Source organism: Triplophysa dalaica, chromosome 4, assembly GCF_015846415.1.
Source record: "Triplophysa dalaica isolate WHDGS20190420 chromosome 4, ASM1584641v1, whole genome shotgun sequence".
NCBI classification, from domain to species: Eukaryota; Metazoa; Chordata; class Actinopteri; order Cypriniformes; family Nemacheilidae; genus Triplophysa; species Triplophysa dalaica.
The window spans coordinates 2,408,411-2,428,662 of record NC_079545.1 but is presented as its reverse complement, the minus strand read 5'-3'; the positions used below and the strand labels follow the sequence as shown (position 1 = coordinate 2,428,662).

General features: G+C 37.8%; 2 protein-coding genes across 19 annotated transcripts in view; both read left to right on the top strand.

Annotated features, from left to right (window-relative positions):
- The window catches only part of specc1 (sperm antigen with calponin homology and coiled-coil domains 1), a 73,000-nt gene extending 65,016 nt beyond the window's left edge, over positions 1-7,984 (top strand). For all 7 annotated transcript variants that reach the window (XM_056746125.1, XM_056746123.1, XM_056746128.1 and 4 more), the window contains 2 exons: positions 443-502; positions 7,070-7,984. In XM_056746125.1, the coding sequence (XP_056602103.1) occupies positions 443-502; positions 7,070-7,159 (150 nt within the window). In that variant the 3' untranslated portion in view covers positions 7,160-7,984. The remainder of the gene's footprint in view (positions 1-442; positions 503-7,069) is intronic.
- Positions 7,985-8,718: 734 nt separating this feature from the next.
- adora2b (adenosine A2b receptor) lies at positions 8,719-17,706 on the top strand. 12 transcript variants are annotated; one of them, XR_008906501.1, is made up of 5 exons: positions 8,719-8,910; positions 9,061-9,481; positions 15,267-16,255; positions 16,579-16,643; positions 17,313-17,706. XR_008906501.1 is itself a non-coding variant. In XM_056746131.1 (3 exons), the coding sequence occupies exons 2-3, from the start codon at positions 9,150-9,152 to the stop codon at positions 15,994-15,996; spliced, it is 1,062 nt and encodes a 353-aa protein (XP_056602109.1). In that variant the 5' UTR covers positions 8,719-8,910; positions 9,061-9,149; the 3' UTR covers positions 15,997-17,706. The 12 variants fall into 12 exon arrangements, 1 of the variants encoding a protein (XP_056602109.1); XR_008906498.1 differs by having other exon boundaries at positions 16,579-16,695; XR_008906499.1 differs by having other exon boundaries at positions 15,267-16,393.
- Positions 17,707-20,252: the final 2,546 nt, after the last annotated feature.

Genomic DNA, 20,252 nt, shown 5'->3' with positions numbered 1-20,252 from the left:
TGAATTACTGCCTTCTGTACATTACTGTTGACAGAATACATAAACAGATGGCATATAGAGCGGCGTACACCCGACATACCAGACAAACAAACAGCGCTCACCTTCCCGTGTGCTCATTCAATCACACATGCACATACAAAGAGCCGTGGTCTTCAGAGCTGTGACAAATCGCAGCCATAAGTGTTATGGTGATTACAGGAAGACATGGTACATTATGCTTTTGAATTATTCACAACACCTCGTCGGGTGTGTTGTGAATGTCAAGGCTAGCCAAAGGCCTCATGTTTGGTATGGTCACCATGTTTTGGAGAGCTTCAAGTGCTGCTTGAGAACTCACATCTGATTTCTGCTTTAAGCTCCTGTTTTTTTAACTGCAATTAATATTATGATGGTCAGTTGCTAGTTTTGATAAAAAGAATCTCGTCTTTTTTTTTGTTGAAAGGGACGAAATCTCACACTGGCTTTCCAGGCAGCTGAAAACATCGGCATCAAGTCCTCTCTGGTGAGTTTACATTAACAAACGCACATTTATTTTTTGTGCGGACAGTTCTATTTATATTTTTGGATTTTCAGATTATTTTTATTAAAAAAGTAAATAGCGTTTAAAATGTAATTTTAATTTATTTTATTGCACTGCTTTTTGGAATGCTTGATTCTGATTGGCCAGTCGCAACATTTGCAGGTTCGTTATTCCCAGATAACAACCTCTCAAAACTAATAACCCCGATGCAGCAAATCATTTTGACAAATATCCGAAAACCAAAAGACAGCTTTTTCTTGTGGATGGTCAGCATTCGGTAAAAATGAGCTAATAAAATATTTCACATTTCATGTCTATTTTTTCATGTGGCAAGTAGCCGTGTAATAAGCGGGGTAATGTACAAGCACACGGCTGTTATTATGAAATACAAACTGATACACACTGAAAATCACACTGTCGGGGCTTATTTCTGCTATAACAACCTGCTGCCTGTACATTATTCCTAACTTATTAGACTTTCTTTTTGCTTAATGAACGTCACTTTAGGAATTTTATACCAAGTCTTTAAAAACTTTTATACCAAGTACCTCCAACATTATGCAAACAAAATGTGTGTATTTTGTAGGGCTATCAAGCGATTAATCGTGATTAATCGCATCCAGAATAACAACTTGTGTTTTTACAAAATATATGTCTGTGTACTGTGCATATTCATTGTGTTTTTAAAAAACACATACACATATACATATTTAGGAAGTATTTAGATGTATTTTTTTATATTGAGCAAAAATTCAAATACCAAAATATTTAAGTCGCTTTTATCCAAAGCGACTTACAAGTTGTGTAAACAAATAATATATGAATGTTTTTTTATATTATACTAAAAAAATCTTAATATAAATTATATGCATACTGTATATATATATAAACACAAACTTTCATTCTGGATGCGAATAATCGTGATTATTCAAATAAAAGTATACAAAAATTATCATAATAAATATATATAATATCGTGGTAAAAATAGAATTAAAATGAACATTTATTTGTGCAAAAGTTTTGTCAAATGACAAAAAAGTGTTGAGATTGTGTCGTCCATGAATACTTCCATATGTTAACTACTGAAACATAGGTATTTCTTTTTGTTTCAAAACCATTTGAAATATATTTTCCTTTAAAGATCTTAATCAAACACTATACATAATAACATTAAGTTATAATGAAATAACTTGAGAAACGTGAGCTGTTATGAGTCTATTGTTAAAATAATATATTGATTAAAGAAAACACAAAGTGATAGTTAATAACCTTTGGTGTTCTATTTAAATAATTTGCTCATTTGATCTATACTAAAACACTTACATACACACAGTTTGCTTATGCATGGTAACTGTGAGATGGAGCCAAACATTTGACAGCTGAGCTGTAAATTCAGCTGCCAATGCCTACATAGTGTATAATGCTCCATTCACAAATAATAGAAATCAAGAGCCGTCGGCTGTTGTCAATCATAACGTTCTTTTTCCATCCAGGAGGAAATAAACGATGTAGCACACTCTGTTAAATCAGAGCGACTCACAGAGAGTGATCTTTATTGTGCTAAGCAAGCATCTATTGAGAAAATACGTGTAAATTCACTTGACAGCTGTGACATGCTGAAACCAGAAGAAACTCAACGCATCAGCATTTACAGAGAGATTGAATCAGTCATACATTATACAGTTTATACAATGCCGTATACCTCCGTGTTTACAAGAGCCAGAACATTCACATAATGGCATCACAAAATTTTAAAGAAGAAAATGAGATGAGTTGCAGTAGTGAAGTAAATCCTTTGGTGAAATATCTTTCACCTCAAAATGATAAATACAAAACAAGAAATTGCAGTTTTCATGAAAATGTAAGCTTAGCTGTAGGACCATTGAAACATCTTCCTTGTGATTTTGCCCTTATGTTAATATGAACTGGTAATATGTCACAATATTTTGCAAGTTTGAAACTTGCTCAACCAACATCAAAAGCAGTTTTTGACAACATATGTACATCAGCTTGGTTGGCTTGAATTCTCTTCTTAAACCCTTTTTTGTCGATAAATGGTAGAAATGTTTTCATTAGGCACAACTAACATACTTTTTATCAACTTGAAATTATACATTTCAGTTGTACATTAAAATAATTTATGTTTTTATTTTACATCACAGTAATAAAAAATATATATATTTATTTGTTTGTTTATTTGAAAAATAACTTTATATATACAATATTATAATATTTATAATATTATAATAACAATATTTGAATATTAATCTTTTTAGATTTTATCTTCATATTAAAGGTCCAATGTGTAATATTGAAAGGCAATATAACAGGACTGTACAGTGCGACATATATGTTGCAGATGCTAAGTAAAAATTGGTCTGTGCTACAAATAAATGTAATAGTCTAGCATGCGTGCGCGTTGTGCTTGTTCGTGAGTGACCACTATTTATTTTCATTTTTTATTTAATTTTTGCAATTACAACTTAATTTCCGTCGGCATCGTGTCCAGTGATCTAGAGCCCTATGATCTGTGCGATGTGGGAAAACATGGAAGGAATCACGAAAGCAGAATTCTACTATTTAAATATGTCCTCTGCTTGTTCTGCGTGTCTATGAGTGAATGAGCTGCAAACTTTAACATATTACAAGCGTGACACTTGTGAATTTGTCCGTATCTCACTATACAAGGACATGAACTTCATCGATAGTGCAAAACAATATGCAAACGGTGGTGAGGAACCCAAAACTCCCATCGAGAAAAAAACCCTCAGGGGAACCCAGGCCCAACCAGGGGATTCCAGTTCCCCTCTGGCAAAAGCTGCTGCCTCTGCACAAGCTCAACAGTGCTTGCACAACAAAGCTTAATAAAATATAAAAATTAAGGATTTAAGATTATCATTAACAATCTAATAGCATTTTAAATGTTGTAGGAAAAACAAAGTTGTCGCGTCCTTTATCCAGCTCTATCCTCTTAGCTCTTTTCAGGTCACCGCTTCCCATTCTTAGCTCTGCCATCAGGTCTGGGCATGAACTGCATCCTGCGGTAACCTTGGAACAAAGAGACAAGACTGGACAACCTGTCCAAATCCCAAATCTGGTTAATTTCAACCAGATTAAAAAATATTTTCTTGCAGTAAATTCATAAACTGTAGGAAACAACATAGCATACTTTAATATTTACTATAGTAAGGTTTAAATAAACTATAGTACACAATAATTTCACTGCAGTTTAATGTAGTAAAAAATTAAGTATACCTCAGTATTTTTATGGATAAATGTATTAAGAGAGATTATTAAAGGAAATGACTAAAAAACTAAAACTGATATGGCCCTAATTTTTCCATTTGTATAATGTCAATGTCCTTTTTCAGTTACCTGTCTTTTTATGTAAAGACCTGCACTTTTGTTTATTTAAAGATGATAACAGACGTATACTTGTGCTTCTGTTTGGCCTGTGCTACAAAACTTTTAACTCCTGTAGCACTGGTAAAATGTGTGAAAAATTGAACGTACAGCCCTGTTTAATTAACATTAATTAAGTGTGTTCAGAGATTTATAAAGACCTCGTTGTGTTTTTATTACCTTAGAATGAGCTATTTCTATCAACATACACCGCGGGTCCCCTTACATTGAATTTGCCATGTTGTTTCTACAGTAGCCCTAAAAGGACAAACTGCTCTACAGAGCGTTTCGTAAATACGTATCTCCTTCAGTAAAGAAGCTAAAATGTGACGACATCTTAGTCCTTTCTGTGAGCGATGGAGTGAGCCGTTAGTTGCTATTTCCAACCTCACCACTAGAGGCCGCTAAATGACGTTCACTGGACTTTTAAATATTAATGTAATTTTTTATTATACAATTGTGGCTTAGAGTGTCTTAGTCATTTTGGTTGTGGGGTGATGTTTGACATTTCTCAGCAGCTTTTGTGGGATTCCTCAGTGAGTGAGTTTATTTTCCGTCTGCCATTGCTCATGTCTGAGCCCCATCTGACCCTTCACACTTCCATCCTGATGTTTCCCAACACAAACAAGCACCGGACACAAAACAAATCGCAAGAATCCTGCTCACCAATCTCAATGTCACTCTGACCTGCTTCACTTTCCAGCAAGCAAAAGGATCGAGCTTTGAGATTATAACTTCATCTCTCTGCGGGAGTGCTGACTCTGCTGTTAGTCACTATTGAGTCACAGATGTTTTGACTGATCACCTCTTATCAACTCAAAACAAGTTAAACAACATTCATTTACGCGTGTGTGTGCTCAATTCTACACGTGCCGTGTTGAACATGGACTATCAGGAGCAGAAATGACGATGAATGGACGTAATGACTCATCTCATTGCTCTTGTTAATGCGCCCTTGAGAACCATCGAAAGGTTCTTAAACATCAATGACCTAAGAAGAGCCGCTTATACAGCAGAAAAGCTAATGGACGGTGATTATGAAAAGGAGGTGGTGAGAAATGTCGATAAATGCATCTGTTCTCTTCACAAGGGCACTATTGAGATAGATCGCGTTATAATTTCCATCAGGCATGAGTTTCTATTAGAGATGGATAAAAATAATCTGTTTGCGTTTAGATGAATTGTATAGACACAACACAATACCCAGACCTCGATATATTATTCTGTCTTTGATGTGTTGCTTTGTGAAATGCATGTCATGTCAAAAGACCGTTTGATTAGTGACCTGGAGCTATTTTAACTTCTTCACAATATGGACACGATGGTTAAGTTCGTCTCTTGCAGCCGTCGTGGCTCACAGACACAGAACAAACACATGTAAGACGATTAGGATCCTGGATCTGTGTTTGGACATCCGTGTGCGTGATGATATTGAAATGAGATCAAACGCTTCACGGCCGTTGAAAGCATTGGTTATAGAAGTTTTTCCACACAAAATTTTGTGCTTGAGCAAACGGGAACGAGAGCAAAGGTCAGAGCCGAACATATTGGATTGGCGCTTCTTCTTTCTATCCCATATAAGCTGTTGATATAACTGCTCATTGAAAACAAGTGTGCTGAGAAAGAGAATGGTGAGGAAATGCAGGGGACTGTGTCGAAACGCCTCACCGCCCGCTGGGGTCTTTTTAAAGTGACCTGTAAATCTTTCATGATTCTGTGGGTTCCTATACAGCCTACTACAGAATATTCCACTAGACCATATGGACACACGGAGGTACGGCTGAGGAGAATATTGAGGCAGTTAGTAATAACCTTAGCACAGTGTCTTGAGCGGGATGCCGCACATTTCAATTATTGAAGAATTTCTTTTACAGTACGAGAATGCTTGAAACTCGAAGGGGAAGAAACTCAGCGAACAGCTACTTAGATTTTAGACGGTTTATCACAGAACGTATTACACGTCTTTAGAATATAGAGCACACTGTGCATCTTACAGTGTAAGCTTTTGCTGGATGTGAAGGAGCACAATTAAACACTTTTTAAGAACAGATCCACCTGTATGCATTTATAATAGCCAATACTAGTATGTAAAACAAACAAGGTAGCCGATATGAGGCCGATATAACACAAATGTAAGTGATTTAAATGAATGAAATACAGAAAATAGTTCTTGCACACGATATCACAAACATTCTGGATAGTTCAATATGAGAGACATTATATAGGAATTCAAACATATTATTTATAAGAGATTTCGGTACATAAAGCTTAATACAGGTGTGGCCAAAAGTGCGAGATCAGTCCACATTTTTATTTCATTCGCTTTGTATTGTGGTTGTTTCAGTCCAGTGTCTGTTGAATTTCAAAAAAATCAAACCTCAGGAGTGACATAAAGTTATCCAACAGCAATGTGGAAGACCGACGGCATGAAAATCCAGGTTATCACATAAATCTTTTTCATAAAGAAATATACTGATAAGTGAATCTGAGCATGTTTTCTTCGCAGTATTTGAGGTCTGAAAAAATACAGAGCATCTTTCACACGTTTTTCCAGTTTTCATTTTCTGCAAATTAATCCGAAGAGAAACTGAGAGTAATTTGGCAGAAATATTGTGAGTAGTTCACAGAATGAAACAAAAAATGATAATTTGAATTTATGATTTTTTTCCGCGGCTGTATCACAGCCCTCATACACTTCATTCAGACTCATAATGTATGGATGTCTTCTATATTGACTGTGGATTGGGCAGAGATCTGTGCTCCTGCATATAATATGTGCCCTGTGGATGTGATGTAATTGGCTCCTGCACATGTGATCATTATGACCTCTTGCTGGCTGTGATGCGAAAAGTAAAACCCTCTGCCCTGCTGACCTGCTCTCTTAAAGCCATAATCCCCATATCTCATCACCACAACATTAGCGGATGACTGGAAAATCCAATTTCCAGGACAATCACTCTTCCTTAGCAGAGAAGAGATCTGCATGGCTTGAGGATGTCACAACCTCTGGCAGTCTGTGAAAGACATTCGTCCCGTTTGCCTTCTGTTTATAATCACATGAGGATCAACAATTGTGTATTAACTGTCTATCAAAAGTCTCTCCCAGGTAAATGCCTTTAGCCATATGCTTTTTCTCTCTCCGTGTAGGACATTGATGAATTGATGCACACGGACCGACCAGACTGGCAGAGAGTGATGCAGTATGTGTCTCAGATCTACAAGTACTTTGAGACGTAATTCTGAACAGAAGGATGGGAAGATGGACGCGGCACCAAAGCACTTTTCTGCATCGGTTCAGTTTAGTCTAGTTGTTTAATTGTTGGAAACACAAACATATAAAACATCCGACAGTCCGTTTCACATTTGGATTTAACTCATTGTTTGAACTGACTGCTGTCTTGCATTAACACATAATTTAGTTGTGGTTGCAACATTTTGCATCCGTTAATCTTTATGAAGACAATATTATTACTTAAATTTACAAGTATATTATTATACCTAGAAAGTATTTTTAATGTTTTTGTTTTACCGCAAATTATTTTAAGGACTACAGCATGAAAATGAATTTAATATGCTTTGATGGAAACGTTTCTGTAGTTTTGAAACAGAAAAAAAAAACTTTTCATAAAAAAAGGTTCCGATTTATCGAAGCATCCAAACACTATGATCATATCGCTAATTTGTTGAAAGCAAGTCAGAAAGTCAATATCTGATCCTGTGAGACATTTCAAACCACCAATATTGATTTTTTAATGTTCATTGTGCCTGTTAAAAAAAACATTGGATGTGTTTAAACTAACAACGATTGGGAATGAATATGGAAAAATAAGGAGCGTGTCAGCGATACATTCTGTGCCAAGTTTGACCAGAAAATGGGATGGACATACAAAAATAATATTTTTGGATAAGATTAAAATATGTCAAATGCATTTCTGTTTTCAGCTGTATCAGATGACAACACTCAGAATGTTTTGTACTGCATCTTATAGAAATGCTATTTATTAACTTTATACTGTTGAATATTTGTGGATGAGTGTATGTTTTGCTTTATGACACCTGATGGTAAACAGACAATAATAATAAAGTATTTTGCTTGATTGTTTGTTTTCAAGTAGAACTTGCTTATATATAGAAAATACAAGTGAAATAGTGTTTTGACAATAAAGGAGTCTGCACCAGGTTTTATAGGTCTGTTAAAAGCTCTGCCGAAGCAGTAAAACAGATGTGTATTGATTCAGTCCTCAGAGATACAAAGTGTCCATAGTGTAAATCTTTAGGAGTTACCCAATATTATCACTTCACTCACTCGTTACACATTCCAAGATCTTCTCTGAAATACTACACACTATCAGATGCTTTGTGTAGACTCGGCAAATACAATCAATGCGTGACACATTAAAGACACAAATAGATTTTACAAAGCAGAGAATATTTCACATGACGTCATTGTAATTTTTGCATACTACATTATTTTTTATGCTCAATAATATTAGCATACGCCTTTTTCATATTTATGTTTAGTGCATTTGTGATATTCTAAAATATGAATTCAATGTGAAACAGCATCTTAACTTTACAGAAGTAGCTCATGCCAACAACCCCACCGATATATTTATAGCAGCCTGAATGCAAATCTAGTTTCACTAAACACTTTTTGTATCAAGCGCACTGAATCAAAATGACCAAACTTTGTGAGGGTCTGTCTTTAAGTGCACCGCTGTATTAACAAACAAACCAACATCATCATTTGCATCACCTTTCAGTTTGACACATCGTGCACGAGCGCATTCGAGCGAGTGGGCGCGGTCACGAACTGTCATGTACAGCGCGAGATTTTTTTGTTTTCCGCGAGCTGCTTGAAAATCCATGTGTTGCGCTCTCAGTGAGTCAGATGACCGCCGCTTCTCCAACATGCACGAGACACGATTCCTATCCAGGAGAACGACGAGAAGAACCCACTGACGTTAAAAACACTCTTTAATATGAGGGTAAGTCGTCTCATCCAAACCACACAGACGTTGACTAATAACTTTTGCGTCAACTTCTGGGTAGAAAAAGCACCTCTGCGTGCGCCTGAGCGTCTTCGGCGCAATATGTCGTCCAAATGAAAGACATTAACGTTGTTTTCCATTCAACAGATGTCCGTTTCGGCAAACCACAAACTTTGGGATTATTGCAGGAGACTGACGCCGTCGGCACCGGAGATGTTTGACGATGTTTGTCATTGATGCGCGCAGATATGGATTCTCTGTACATCGCTACTGAGCTGGCGATCGCGCTCGTGTCTATCGTGGGCAACGTGCTCGTGTGCTGGGCTGTGGCCATCAATTCCAATCTGAAAAACGCCACCAATTATTTTCTGGTGTCTCTGGCCGTGGCCGATATCCTGGTGGGCTGCCTCGCCATCCCGTTCGCCATCACCATAAGCATCGGGCTGCGCTCGGACTTTTACGGATGTCTCTTTCTGGCGTGTTTCGTTCTGGTTCTGACACAAAGTTCAATATTTAGTCTCCTGGCGGTGGCCGTGGACAGATACCTGGCCGTGAAAATCCCCCTGAGGTGAGTGTGTTATCCTTACATTGAATAACATCTATATACGGTTCTGCTCTGTCTTGGAGGATCTGAGATGTCTTCTGCATTTTAAAGATCAATGGTTTCACATCTCTTTATTTTATACCACAGTTTTATCTAAGGAAAAGTTTAATAGCAGTGATGCCCATTTAAACACTAGGGTGTATTATGGTGTTTGCTTTGGTAAAGTTTAGTAATATACTATATTTAAAGAAGTTATACTTTACTGTTGTGGTAAGAATAGCAAATTGATAACCGATAGTAAAATTTTTATATTTATTTAATCTAGTAAGGTTCAAAAACACAGTGATATCTAGATTTTAAACTGTGAATTCTGTCAAAACATTTTCTTTGTAAATACATTAGATGTTAAATAGATGTGTTATATTGATTCTATTCTGTATTATTTTTCATCATGTCAACCCCCCCGACCTGAAAAATATCCTGATGATGCTCGTGGACAGAATAGTGACCTCACGTACGCCATGATGAATTAGATGCTTTACTATGGTTTTCCATCCCATTTTTTGGGATGTTGCCATAGTATAACACTTGGGTTTATTACAAATGCTATGGTCAAACTATGGTTACTGTAGCAAAACTTTGATAAATCGATAAAAAGAGTAAGCTGAAAATGTGAGTGTTGAAGTCGCTAAGAAGAAAATACTTGATGTCTTGAGATGTACTGTAGATTTTCCAGAATTCCTGGAGCTCAAACAGTTTGTGTGAGCAGCGTAAAGGTTGTGGGTTTGATGCCCATAGAACACACGTGGACTTGAAATTCTGGCTTTTGACATAATTGAAATGAATATAAAGAAGACAAACAGAAGCAGCTGCATTTTAAGTAGCATGCAAACAAAGAGTGCATGTCTTATCTCGTGCACGAGTGTAATCTCAGGCAAAATATTTTCCCAGCATGCAAAGGACACGTATGAAAAACCGAATCATTATGGGAATGCGTAGTCAACAGGATATAGTTTGGTACAAGGAAACGCTTCTAATGAAGTGTTTAAAGCACTTTGAGTTATTTCTCATTCTGGGTGGTCATGCTACTCTCACAGTTTTATGGGGGAGATGTGTAGAACTTGATTCTGGCTTCATCTTGGACTGTGGTTACTGGAAACACTGGTACTTGCTTTGATCGCTGTTAGTAGATCATCCAAGAGGAACTCGATTTCCACTGTGTGCAGCCAATATTTTCCACTTTGGTTTTATTCACCAGTTTGGACCACCACCACTTCTCTCTCTCTCTCTCTGTTGAGTTGCTTGGCCTCAGACTGTGGGGACTAAATAAAGCTTTGGTCCCAAAACAGTAGACAGCTATTATTTAACATTGAGCGTGGTCTTGCATCCCAATGTCTTTCCGCTGGTGGAATATCCAGATTCATTGTCCTGTAGATCAGTTTGCAGAGCATTGTGGTAGCAACGCTTAGGTCATGGGTTTGATCACAAGGGAACACGCATACTGATAAAAAAGCCCAAATGTAGTTAAAGAGGAGCATCACCTTCCTCAAATGGGTAATCTACTGAAGAAAAGTGGAAGGAAGGACGTTTTTAACCAAACTGCCATTGGTTGGAGAACAGACAGTCCCGACCCAAACACATCATTGGTTGGGCCAGTGTTGCTCAAAGAGACATTTCTGATGGAGTCACCGTACGCTGTAAAAAAAGCAACAATTTCAGCTGGCTTGAATTTTTAAGTTAAATAAAATTAGCTTTATGAGTCAGTTGAACTTAATTATATTGAACTGATTTAAAGAATAGAGTTGAAAAAATATTTTGAATCAGTTCAATATAATTTTGTATTAATGCACAAAATTTAACTTAAAAATTTTATGAAGCTGCTTAACTTACTGTAAGTTTTAAAGTTTGAAATGTCAATAAAGCTGGAGGATGGAAGGAACTCTATGATTATAGATATCCAGTACCTCAGACATGATGTGTTTGTGTAGGCTAACACCTCCAGGTTCCCTCGACCTATGGATTTTCGCTTAAGACTTTTGAAAGATCTCAAAAAATAAGATGTTCAAAATGTTTACATGGTTTGTCTATCAAGCCTAAATACAATCAGCAGAAGTAAAAAGCTAACACTAGCCTATAAACAGACTAAACTCAAAGTGTGAGTGTTCGCTTGATATCAACGTCACCACCACCAATCCTCCGACAACTTTCTCAAACTTTATTAAAAACGTGTTCCCCGGTCATTACTCCATGAATGAATCCCCAACAATGTATTTAGACATTTGTGCCCTTGTTGCATTATTTGTGAGCTTTATATGCGCAATGACGTAATGTCCCCGCCAAAAGAAGTAGTCGCTTTTAGCAACTCGCTAGCAACCGGCATTTTAAAGACACAATAACGGTTTAAAATGTACAACTGATGTGTTTTAGTTCATAGATTGAAACGTGAAAATATTTATAGGTTTTGTTAGACACAGCCCTTATTTCAGGCGATGTGCCTGAAACCCATTGATAAAAAACCCTGAGACTTTGAAGTGCTGGAACAGGAAGTCTTAAAATGCTAACTCACTTCTAGGGATTGCATACAAAAATCCTTCATCTTTGAGGTGCTCCATTATTAAAAAATGAAATTTCACGTTATCGACGTGCCACAATATTTATATTTACAATCTTGATCTATATAATTCCATGGATATGATGAGGTTTAAATAAATCAGACTGCTATTGAGGATTAAATTACCCTCCTGAAAATGTAAAAGGCCGTTTGATATCTCAGGAATAAGTGACAACGCTGTGAATTGACGGACGGGTGACGGATCACAGGGTCACCTAATCGATCTTTCTAAATAGCTGAGAAAATCCATTCCAGTGAATTCCGCCTCTTTGCATTCATGAATTTAGAACAGCGACCGATTTCGTTTAATACAGTTAGAATGAGCTGTCGGATTTTGAGTCTTTTAGGTTGTACTATTCTATAAAAGCACCTGTTCACACGCATTCAAAGCGGTCCGGATCTCAAGGTTTTTTTTTTTACTGAAGCTGGAGCGTGTTGGCAGAGATGTGCGGTGTGAAGCGGAAAGCTTGGTGAAGAGATTTTTGTGTGGAGGGTTAAAACAGCATGAGGGAGGGTCACAGACACTGAGACGGGGATGCCAGTGGGTTGTTGTCATGCCGCAGCTAATCCACTCTTTCTCCATTCATGTGTCCTGAGAGCAGAGGAGCTCCGGCGCTGGAGAAAGAATAACAGACTGCGGCTGAATGATGCCTTTAACTAACAGAGACTGCATGTGCGCTCTCAGATACACGCAATGACATCATCTGACCTTGTGTGTCAGAAACAGCACTTTTCGTGTAACAAATACAATGTTTCGGTTTAAAATGTGGTTATAGAATGACAATTCACAACATGGTCTGACGAAGAAAAGCGCCACGCTAAAGTCTTTCAATTTATACTTTTTGTTGAGTTTTGGTGTGCAGACTGTATATACAATTCTCTGTTTGTTTTTCTGGTCGAGCACGCACTTGAAGTCGATGTGCGTGCTTTTGTCTTTTTTTAATTCACAACATCACCCCATGCACCACATGAATTTGACGGTTTTCAGATAAATTTCACATGTGGAAAACACACATTGTTGCTGTCGGACTGAAACCTAAAAATCAAAATTTGTCACGTTTTTCTCATAAATCATTACTATCGATCACCGTTCATGTTCGTCTGTGGGTTTTTGCACAGATTTAACCAATGAAATGTGTTGAAAACAGCTTCTCAACGTTGACAACCGTGTTTAAATCGTGAAAAATGTGTCAGTTTGGAGATAAAGTGCATGCTCTCAGTCCAACAGTGAAAAGAGGAAACACGTGATTTTGGAGAATGGAGAATCGTTTAGGAGAGGATTTTATCCAAAGTGACGTACAAATGAGATGAACAATGGAATCAAGCACAACAACAAAAAGGGGCAACAATGTGTCAGTCAGTGTTGGATGTAACTAGTTAGTAATTATTTACTGTAAATGAATTACTTTTCCCTTAAAAAAGTAAAGTAAGGGATTACTCAAATTTTCCCTGTAATTTACATTTACATGTAAATGTACGTTTACTTTTATCCAAAGCGATTTACATTATATTATCCTATACATTTTTGTTTCTAAATATGTGCAATCCCCTGGGATCGAACCCACAACCTTGCGTTGTTAACTCTTTGTTCTTACCACTATCACCTACCAAACATTATGGTTGTATTAAAGTGTGTAATGTTTGCAATAGTGGAATTGACATCAAAGTCTAACTTTAAAATGCACCTATTAATATATCTTTATTAGAGTCATTTGAACAGTAATCTAATTACACTATTGAATATGTCATTATTAACTAGTAATTCTGCCCAACACTGGTGTCACTGTTATGAAATATGTAAAACACAATGTGAAATGTTGTTGAACCATATGTTCCACGTGTGATCACGTGTTTTTGCACGTGTGAAATTCGTCTGGTTTTCTGTAAGAATAAAAAAAATATCACAGACACATTTTAAAAGAAAGAATCATAACAACACAACGAAAACCAAACTTTACACTTTAAGTGCTACATAAAATGGAAATGAGGAAAAAAGGACGGAGAATTTGAGAAACATAACAGGTTATGTGTAAAAAAAATTGAGACATGGGAATTTTCTCCTGATTTATTCACCCTCTTGTCATTGCAAACCTGTATCACATCTGCTCTTCTACAGAAGACAGAAGATATCGTAAAGAAACACTAAACCACACAGACATTTCTCAAAATATCTTCTTTTGTGTTGCACTAATACAGGTTTTGAACCACCTGAGGGTGAATAAATGATGACAGAATTTGTTTTGGGGGGGACTTTAAGCCCTGAAGCTTATGTGAACGACACAATTTCAAGTTTGACTTTCGAGAAAATAAACTAGATTGCTATGCAGTTACTGTGATGTTCTTTGTGTTGTTGTTTAGTTTTTACAGTACCGGTAGTTGTTTTTGTACTGCCACCATCCCCGCAAGTCTCTGTGATAATCTAGACGCCAGATATGGTTGTCCTTACACCTAGAATCACAGCAATTCAATAGTTTTCTGAATTAAAAAACAAACGATGCGTGTACAACATGAACATGTTTTTTTTAAACATAAATAATATATAAAAGAAAATACCAGCACACAGTTATCTGTGGAGAGAGACGTTGGCGTTATCGCTCCACACTTTCTCTGTGGCTGCATCTGTCTCCGGCACAACAGCGGTGACGGCGGCTCGGGTCTCAGAGGAAGCTCGGGGATAAATAATGCACCTCATGTACCGCTCACCTCGCTCCATCAGAGACGGCAGGATCTGAGCCGTCTGTGGGGTGTGATTCATTAAAAGTTTCGGCCATCAGTCACCGGAGTGTGTTTACACTTCCTAAAACCTACCCGACAGCCCCCGTCCCTGTCTTTCTGCTTCTATCTCACTAAAATGACTAAATATGATCTCACAAATATTGTTTCACGTGAGCTTGTTTAAAGTGTATAATGTTTTAGATCTTAATGGGGTGTGGTTCTAAAATTTCCTTCAGTCAAACACAAAAGAAGATATTTTGAGAGATGTCAATGGGGTTCAGTGCTGTTTGATTTCCGACTTTCTTCAAAATGTCTTCTTTCGTGTTTTGTCTTTTGTGCGGAAGAATGAACGCCATACAGGTTAAAAACGACACGAGATAGTAAATGCGGGGAATTTTTTTGGGGGGTTAACCGTCCATCAGACGTCAAATGACAAAAGCAATGACATTCGTTGTGTTGATTTCTTCGTCTTCTTGTGTTCAGGTATAAGGAGCTCGTCACAGGAAAGCGAGCGCGCGAAATCATCACCATTTTATGGATCTTATCCTTTATCATTGGACTCATCCCGTTCGTGGGTTGGAACCGGAGAGGCAAGTCCTGCCCCGGGAACGCGAGCGGCTCGACACCGGCCGGCAACGTCAGCGACGCCGCCGCAACCGAAGTGGGCTTCCTGCAGAGCTGCTGCCTGGAGTGTCTGTTTGAAAACGTGGTGGACATGAGCTACATGGTTTACTTCAACTTCTTCGGCTGCGTGCTGCCGCCGCTGCTCATCATGCTTGGCATCTACGTCAAGATCTTCACGGTGGCACGCAGGCAGATGCGTCAGATCGAGCTGAAGTGCAGCGCCAGCAACGGCGACAGTCATCACCGCAGCCTGCTGCAGCGCGAGATCCGCGCCGCCAAATCCCTCTCCATCATCGTGGGCTTGTTCGCGCTCTGCTGGCTGCCCGTTCACATCCTCAACTGCCTCACGCTCTTCTACAAACAGCTGCAGAAACCCAGCTTCGTCATGAACACCGCCATCCTCCTCTCGCACACCAACTCCGCCGTCAACCCCATTATTTACGCCTACCGCATCCGGGAGTTCCGAGTGACCTTTAGGAAGATCCTCAAGCGTCATTTCTTGTGTCGACGGGACGAGTTGTATCTCAGCGCCAAAGGCAGCAGCAGACACAGAGACCAGATCACAATGACCATGGATCCTCTTCTATAGATGCGGATGATGGAGGAGAAATGTTTACAGACCAAAGAACTTCACTGAACGATAAACTGTGAAAGAAAACCTCTTTGGGAATATTTATGGACTTATTAGACACGACCAAGCACTAAACCTGAAGACGTTCCGCGCATTAGCGCAGGAATAAAAGGTGAAAGTGATGACGGAGAACTCTTGTACGAGTTTAATGGATAAACCTATAGAACAATAACACAACAGGCTCTGGAGATGGAAGAACCCAGAAATCGAATCAGAGGTGAATGAGCCACATTAGAAAACCAATTTGAACACGAGCGCTGTTATAACAAGCGTCATGCTTGAATTCATTAGGACCTTCGATGTTTTTGTTATGACTGAAATGGTTGACGGTAGACTGCTCAGGAAAACACACGAGGTAAAACCTTTTTCAGAACCTGTAAAAGATAGATCACGCCGTACAAAGCCGTTGAGGAAAAGGACTTTTAGTCTTTGTCTTTTTAAAGACATGCTATGTTGTTGTCACAATTAAAGAGAAAGTTCACCCAAAAATGAACTTTCTGTCATCATTTATTCACCCTTCGTGTCATCTTTCTTCTGCAGAACACAAAAGAAGATATTTGGAAGAATGTCGGTCACCAAACAACATTGAACCCCAATGAGCTCCAGTATGTGGACACAAAACCACTGAAACATTTCTCAAGATATCTACGTACACAGGTTTTGAGGGTGACAACATTTTAGGGTGAACTATCCCTTTTATTAAGTGACATATGGTGACCCCCAATTCAGTTGCACTTAAATCGCTGCATTCGAAATAATATCACATCTTTGTGTCATTTGTGTCACGTACGGTGTAAACTGGTCTTCTGCTTGTAATCTGCTGTGATTGGCTCTTGACGTGTAAAACCCATCAGCCAATAAGCTTGCGTGCTCCGTACGTCTTTAATGTTCAAGTGATCTTGTTCAGTTGTGTGACGTGTGACCATCACGACGATGTTACATCTATACGGTTTTGCAAAGCAGCATGAATCACATGTGTTACAGCAGCGTACGCCGTTCTGAACACACGGACGTGTCACATCCATTGTTCACAAAAACATTCCTGTAGAATTGTTTTGCTTGAAAGTACACTTCTGCTTTCTCTCATTGAAATAAATGACATTAGGTTTCATCTTTTATGCAACATTGGTAAGTCTGGCTTCAACGTCCAGAAGCTTTGGGGGTCACTTTATGTAAAAGAGTCTCATTGCCTCTGTCCCTCATCATGAAATTGCCCTTTTAAGCATTTGACCGTCATACACTTTTATCCTAACAAACATTCCCGCTGTCCCCAGATGTGATGCTACAACACTTGGAGCTGATATCTGTCTGCACAGCCCTCAGGACTGCGTTTGTCATTGAATGTCTGACTGCGACAAAACCATCCAGACCACAACCACAGCATCTCCCCCAGAACAGAGAGAGAGAGAGAGAGAGAGAGAGAGACTGACAGCATCACCACTGGACCTAGATAGAACGTAACTCTTTAATGACAATACAGTGACTTCATTCTGTGACACTTACATTTCTATTTAAGACCAAAACTGTTTAGTTTCTGTAGAACAAATTGAAACCGTTTTGTTATAAACATGAGTTACAGCGGTTTATGGTTTCGTATAATGTGAAATATTCCTTAAAAAATGTTGATAGACTGTTAAGAAGAAATGTAATAAAGTTGATCTAAACTAAGTTTATCGGTCAGTGCACATTCTTATGGTGTCAAATATTAAAATATAAAACGGTGATAGACTGTTTAGATAAAAGGAATAAAGTTGATCTTACACGTACAGTGCTTGACACATTTATTCTACCACAAAAACTTGTTATTGTCATTTATTAGGCAAATAACAAACTAAATGATTTTTATGAACACTTTTATAACCAAATTTGTGCCGCCTCATATAACTTCTCTCAGAAGTCAGAAATGAGTCAAGAATAACATTCAACCACTAACATATTTTTCTCTTAAGGAACGCAAGTAAACGTAATTGGTCATCTGAATAGAAAAATAATAAAGTGCTTCAGTGTTTAGTGAAGCTTTTCTTGTCAAACTGTTAGTTCCTGAAAAACACAGACACACAAAAATGATTTTGTTTCTCACCAACGTTGTTAGAGCAGCTGAGACATGAACTAGTGGTGGTGGACTAATTCATGTGTTGAGCACTGTAGGTGAAGCTGTGGTGCTCATGTGGGAAATGTAGGTTCAAGTCTGACCTGCGACATGCCTTTCCCCTCTCTCGCTCTAATAGTTCCTTCAAGTTGACTTTCACGATATATCAGTTTAATAACGCAGGGAACAAATGATAATACACATGGTTTGATCTGCAATTGGCGATGGCCTAACGTGACTATCTATCACTGAGACCACATTCAAATCCAGCGGAAATGTTGATCTATTTTTGCGTTGCGAGTGAAGTGTGGAAGCATCATATTCATTTTTGCTCACCGATGTACCCTGACAGCACTGACCCCAAAACCACATCTGTGCCAATCAGTGTTGGGTGTAACTAGTTACTAAGTAATAAGTTACTGTAATTTAATTACTTTTCTCTTGAAAAAGTAAAGTAAGGGATTACTCATATGTTTTCTGTAATTTAAATACAGTTACTTTTGATGTAATTAAACTAAATACTTTGTTAAATATATACGTGTGCAATAGCGTAATTGACTTCCAAATTCAAAGTCTAACTTTAAAATCTGTGCTTTAATGTATAATTCTCACATTTGTAGTACTTTGGTCAGTTAATAATATTATTTGAATGAATTAAATAAGCCGTTTCATGTATATTCTTGAATCACTTAACTAATCAAGGTGGATGTAGGATATAGAAACTAATAAGTAATGAGTAACTAAATACTTTTTGGACAGAGTAATTTGGACAGTAATCTAATTACACTATTGAATATGTAATGAGTAACTAGTAATTAATTACTTTTTCAGAGTAACTTACCCAACACTGGTGCCAATGAAGCCGGCAGTGTTTCTGTCTCTTGAGCCGTGTGCTTCAGGAGTGACATGAAGCTCTGCAGTATTTTTCTGTATTCTTTGAATGATATTACTGTACAGATCTTTGCTTTGTTGCTGTTTAGAAGGGCTAAACCACAGGAGTGTGCCTGACATCTTAGACATTCCAATGGAGACAAATCTGTACCGCACTGAACTTGTCTCATATCTGATGTTTTACTCCTTGTGTATTGAGATCTTGTGACAGCAGTGAATCACAAAGATGCTTTCCTGAACCTATTTCTAGTGTTAACCGTTTAGGAGAGCGAACAGAGAATAATCTGGGCTTATAAACGTGTGTTTTCGATGTGTGTATCTATCATGGCATACACTGTGACGTGCTCTTTACGTGTTGAACCAAAGTCTTGTTATTTAACATGAATGAATCTGTACGTGAATTATTTTGTAAATAAAAGCTGTTTCTATAAACGTCTCTCTTAATGAAAGGACGGATTGTTTTTATCTGGCTGCGCTGCTGGTTTCAGTATTTCTGTTTATTCAGAAGGAACGTGTGCGTTTATATGTGCGTGTCGTGAGAAAACGTGTGCAAGTAAACCATTGTTCAAATAAACTCCAGAGACGGAGTCCCGCATGACTGCAGTGGTGGTTTAGATATTGTACTCACTAAGGCAACTTTGTGGCTCATGAATGCACAATAACTTTGTGTTAAGATCACATAGTAGATATAATTCACAGATGGTGCTTCTATTCCCTGTAATGGGAATTAAGTGAAAGGAAATGTTTCACTAAAACAACATGTTCACATACTGCAAGTACAAAATATCAAGTGCTTTCTTTTATAACTACGATATATATTGCACCAATATATGTTTATATTATAGGGTCTGTCTTTGTTCTTCAGAAGCAATGTTGATGTTAAACAGTAGTTATGGGAAGGTCACCACATACTGTACACCAGCGTTTTTCATGAAGCGATGCCTCACTGTTTTCACAGCTGCTTCATCTTATTCTTTCCTGCGATTGTAGTCATTTTAATGTTTAGCAGTGTTTCTGGAAAATACAAATGTTTCTAATTGCATTTATTTGCAAAAAAAGAGGTGAAAATAACAGAAAAGATGCTCTGTATTTTTCAGACCTCAATTACTTTGAAGAAAACAAGTTCAGATTCACTTTTAAGCAATACAACAGTCATATTTCTACATGTATTTAGGAAAGTCATTTTTAATGTGATAAACTGGATATTTATCAGTTTTCATGTGTCTTGTCATGC

Bases quoted from the DNA above. Each gene is read 5' to 3' on its own strand.
- adora2b (XM_056746131.1), top strand. From the start codon at position 9,150: ATGCGCGCAGATATGGATTCTCTGTACATCGCTACTGAGCTGGCGATC. The intron at 9,482-15,266 runs GTGAGTGTGTTA...TCTTGTGTTCAG, and splicing joins GCCGTGAAAATCCCCCTGAG to GTATAAGGAGCTCGTCACAG.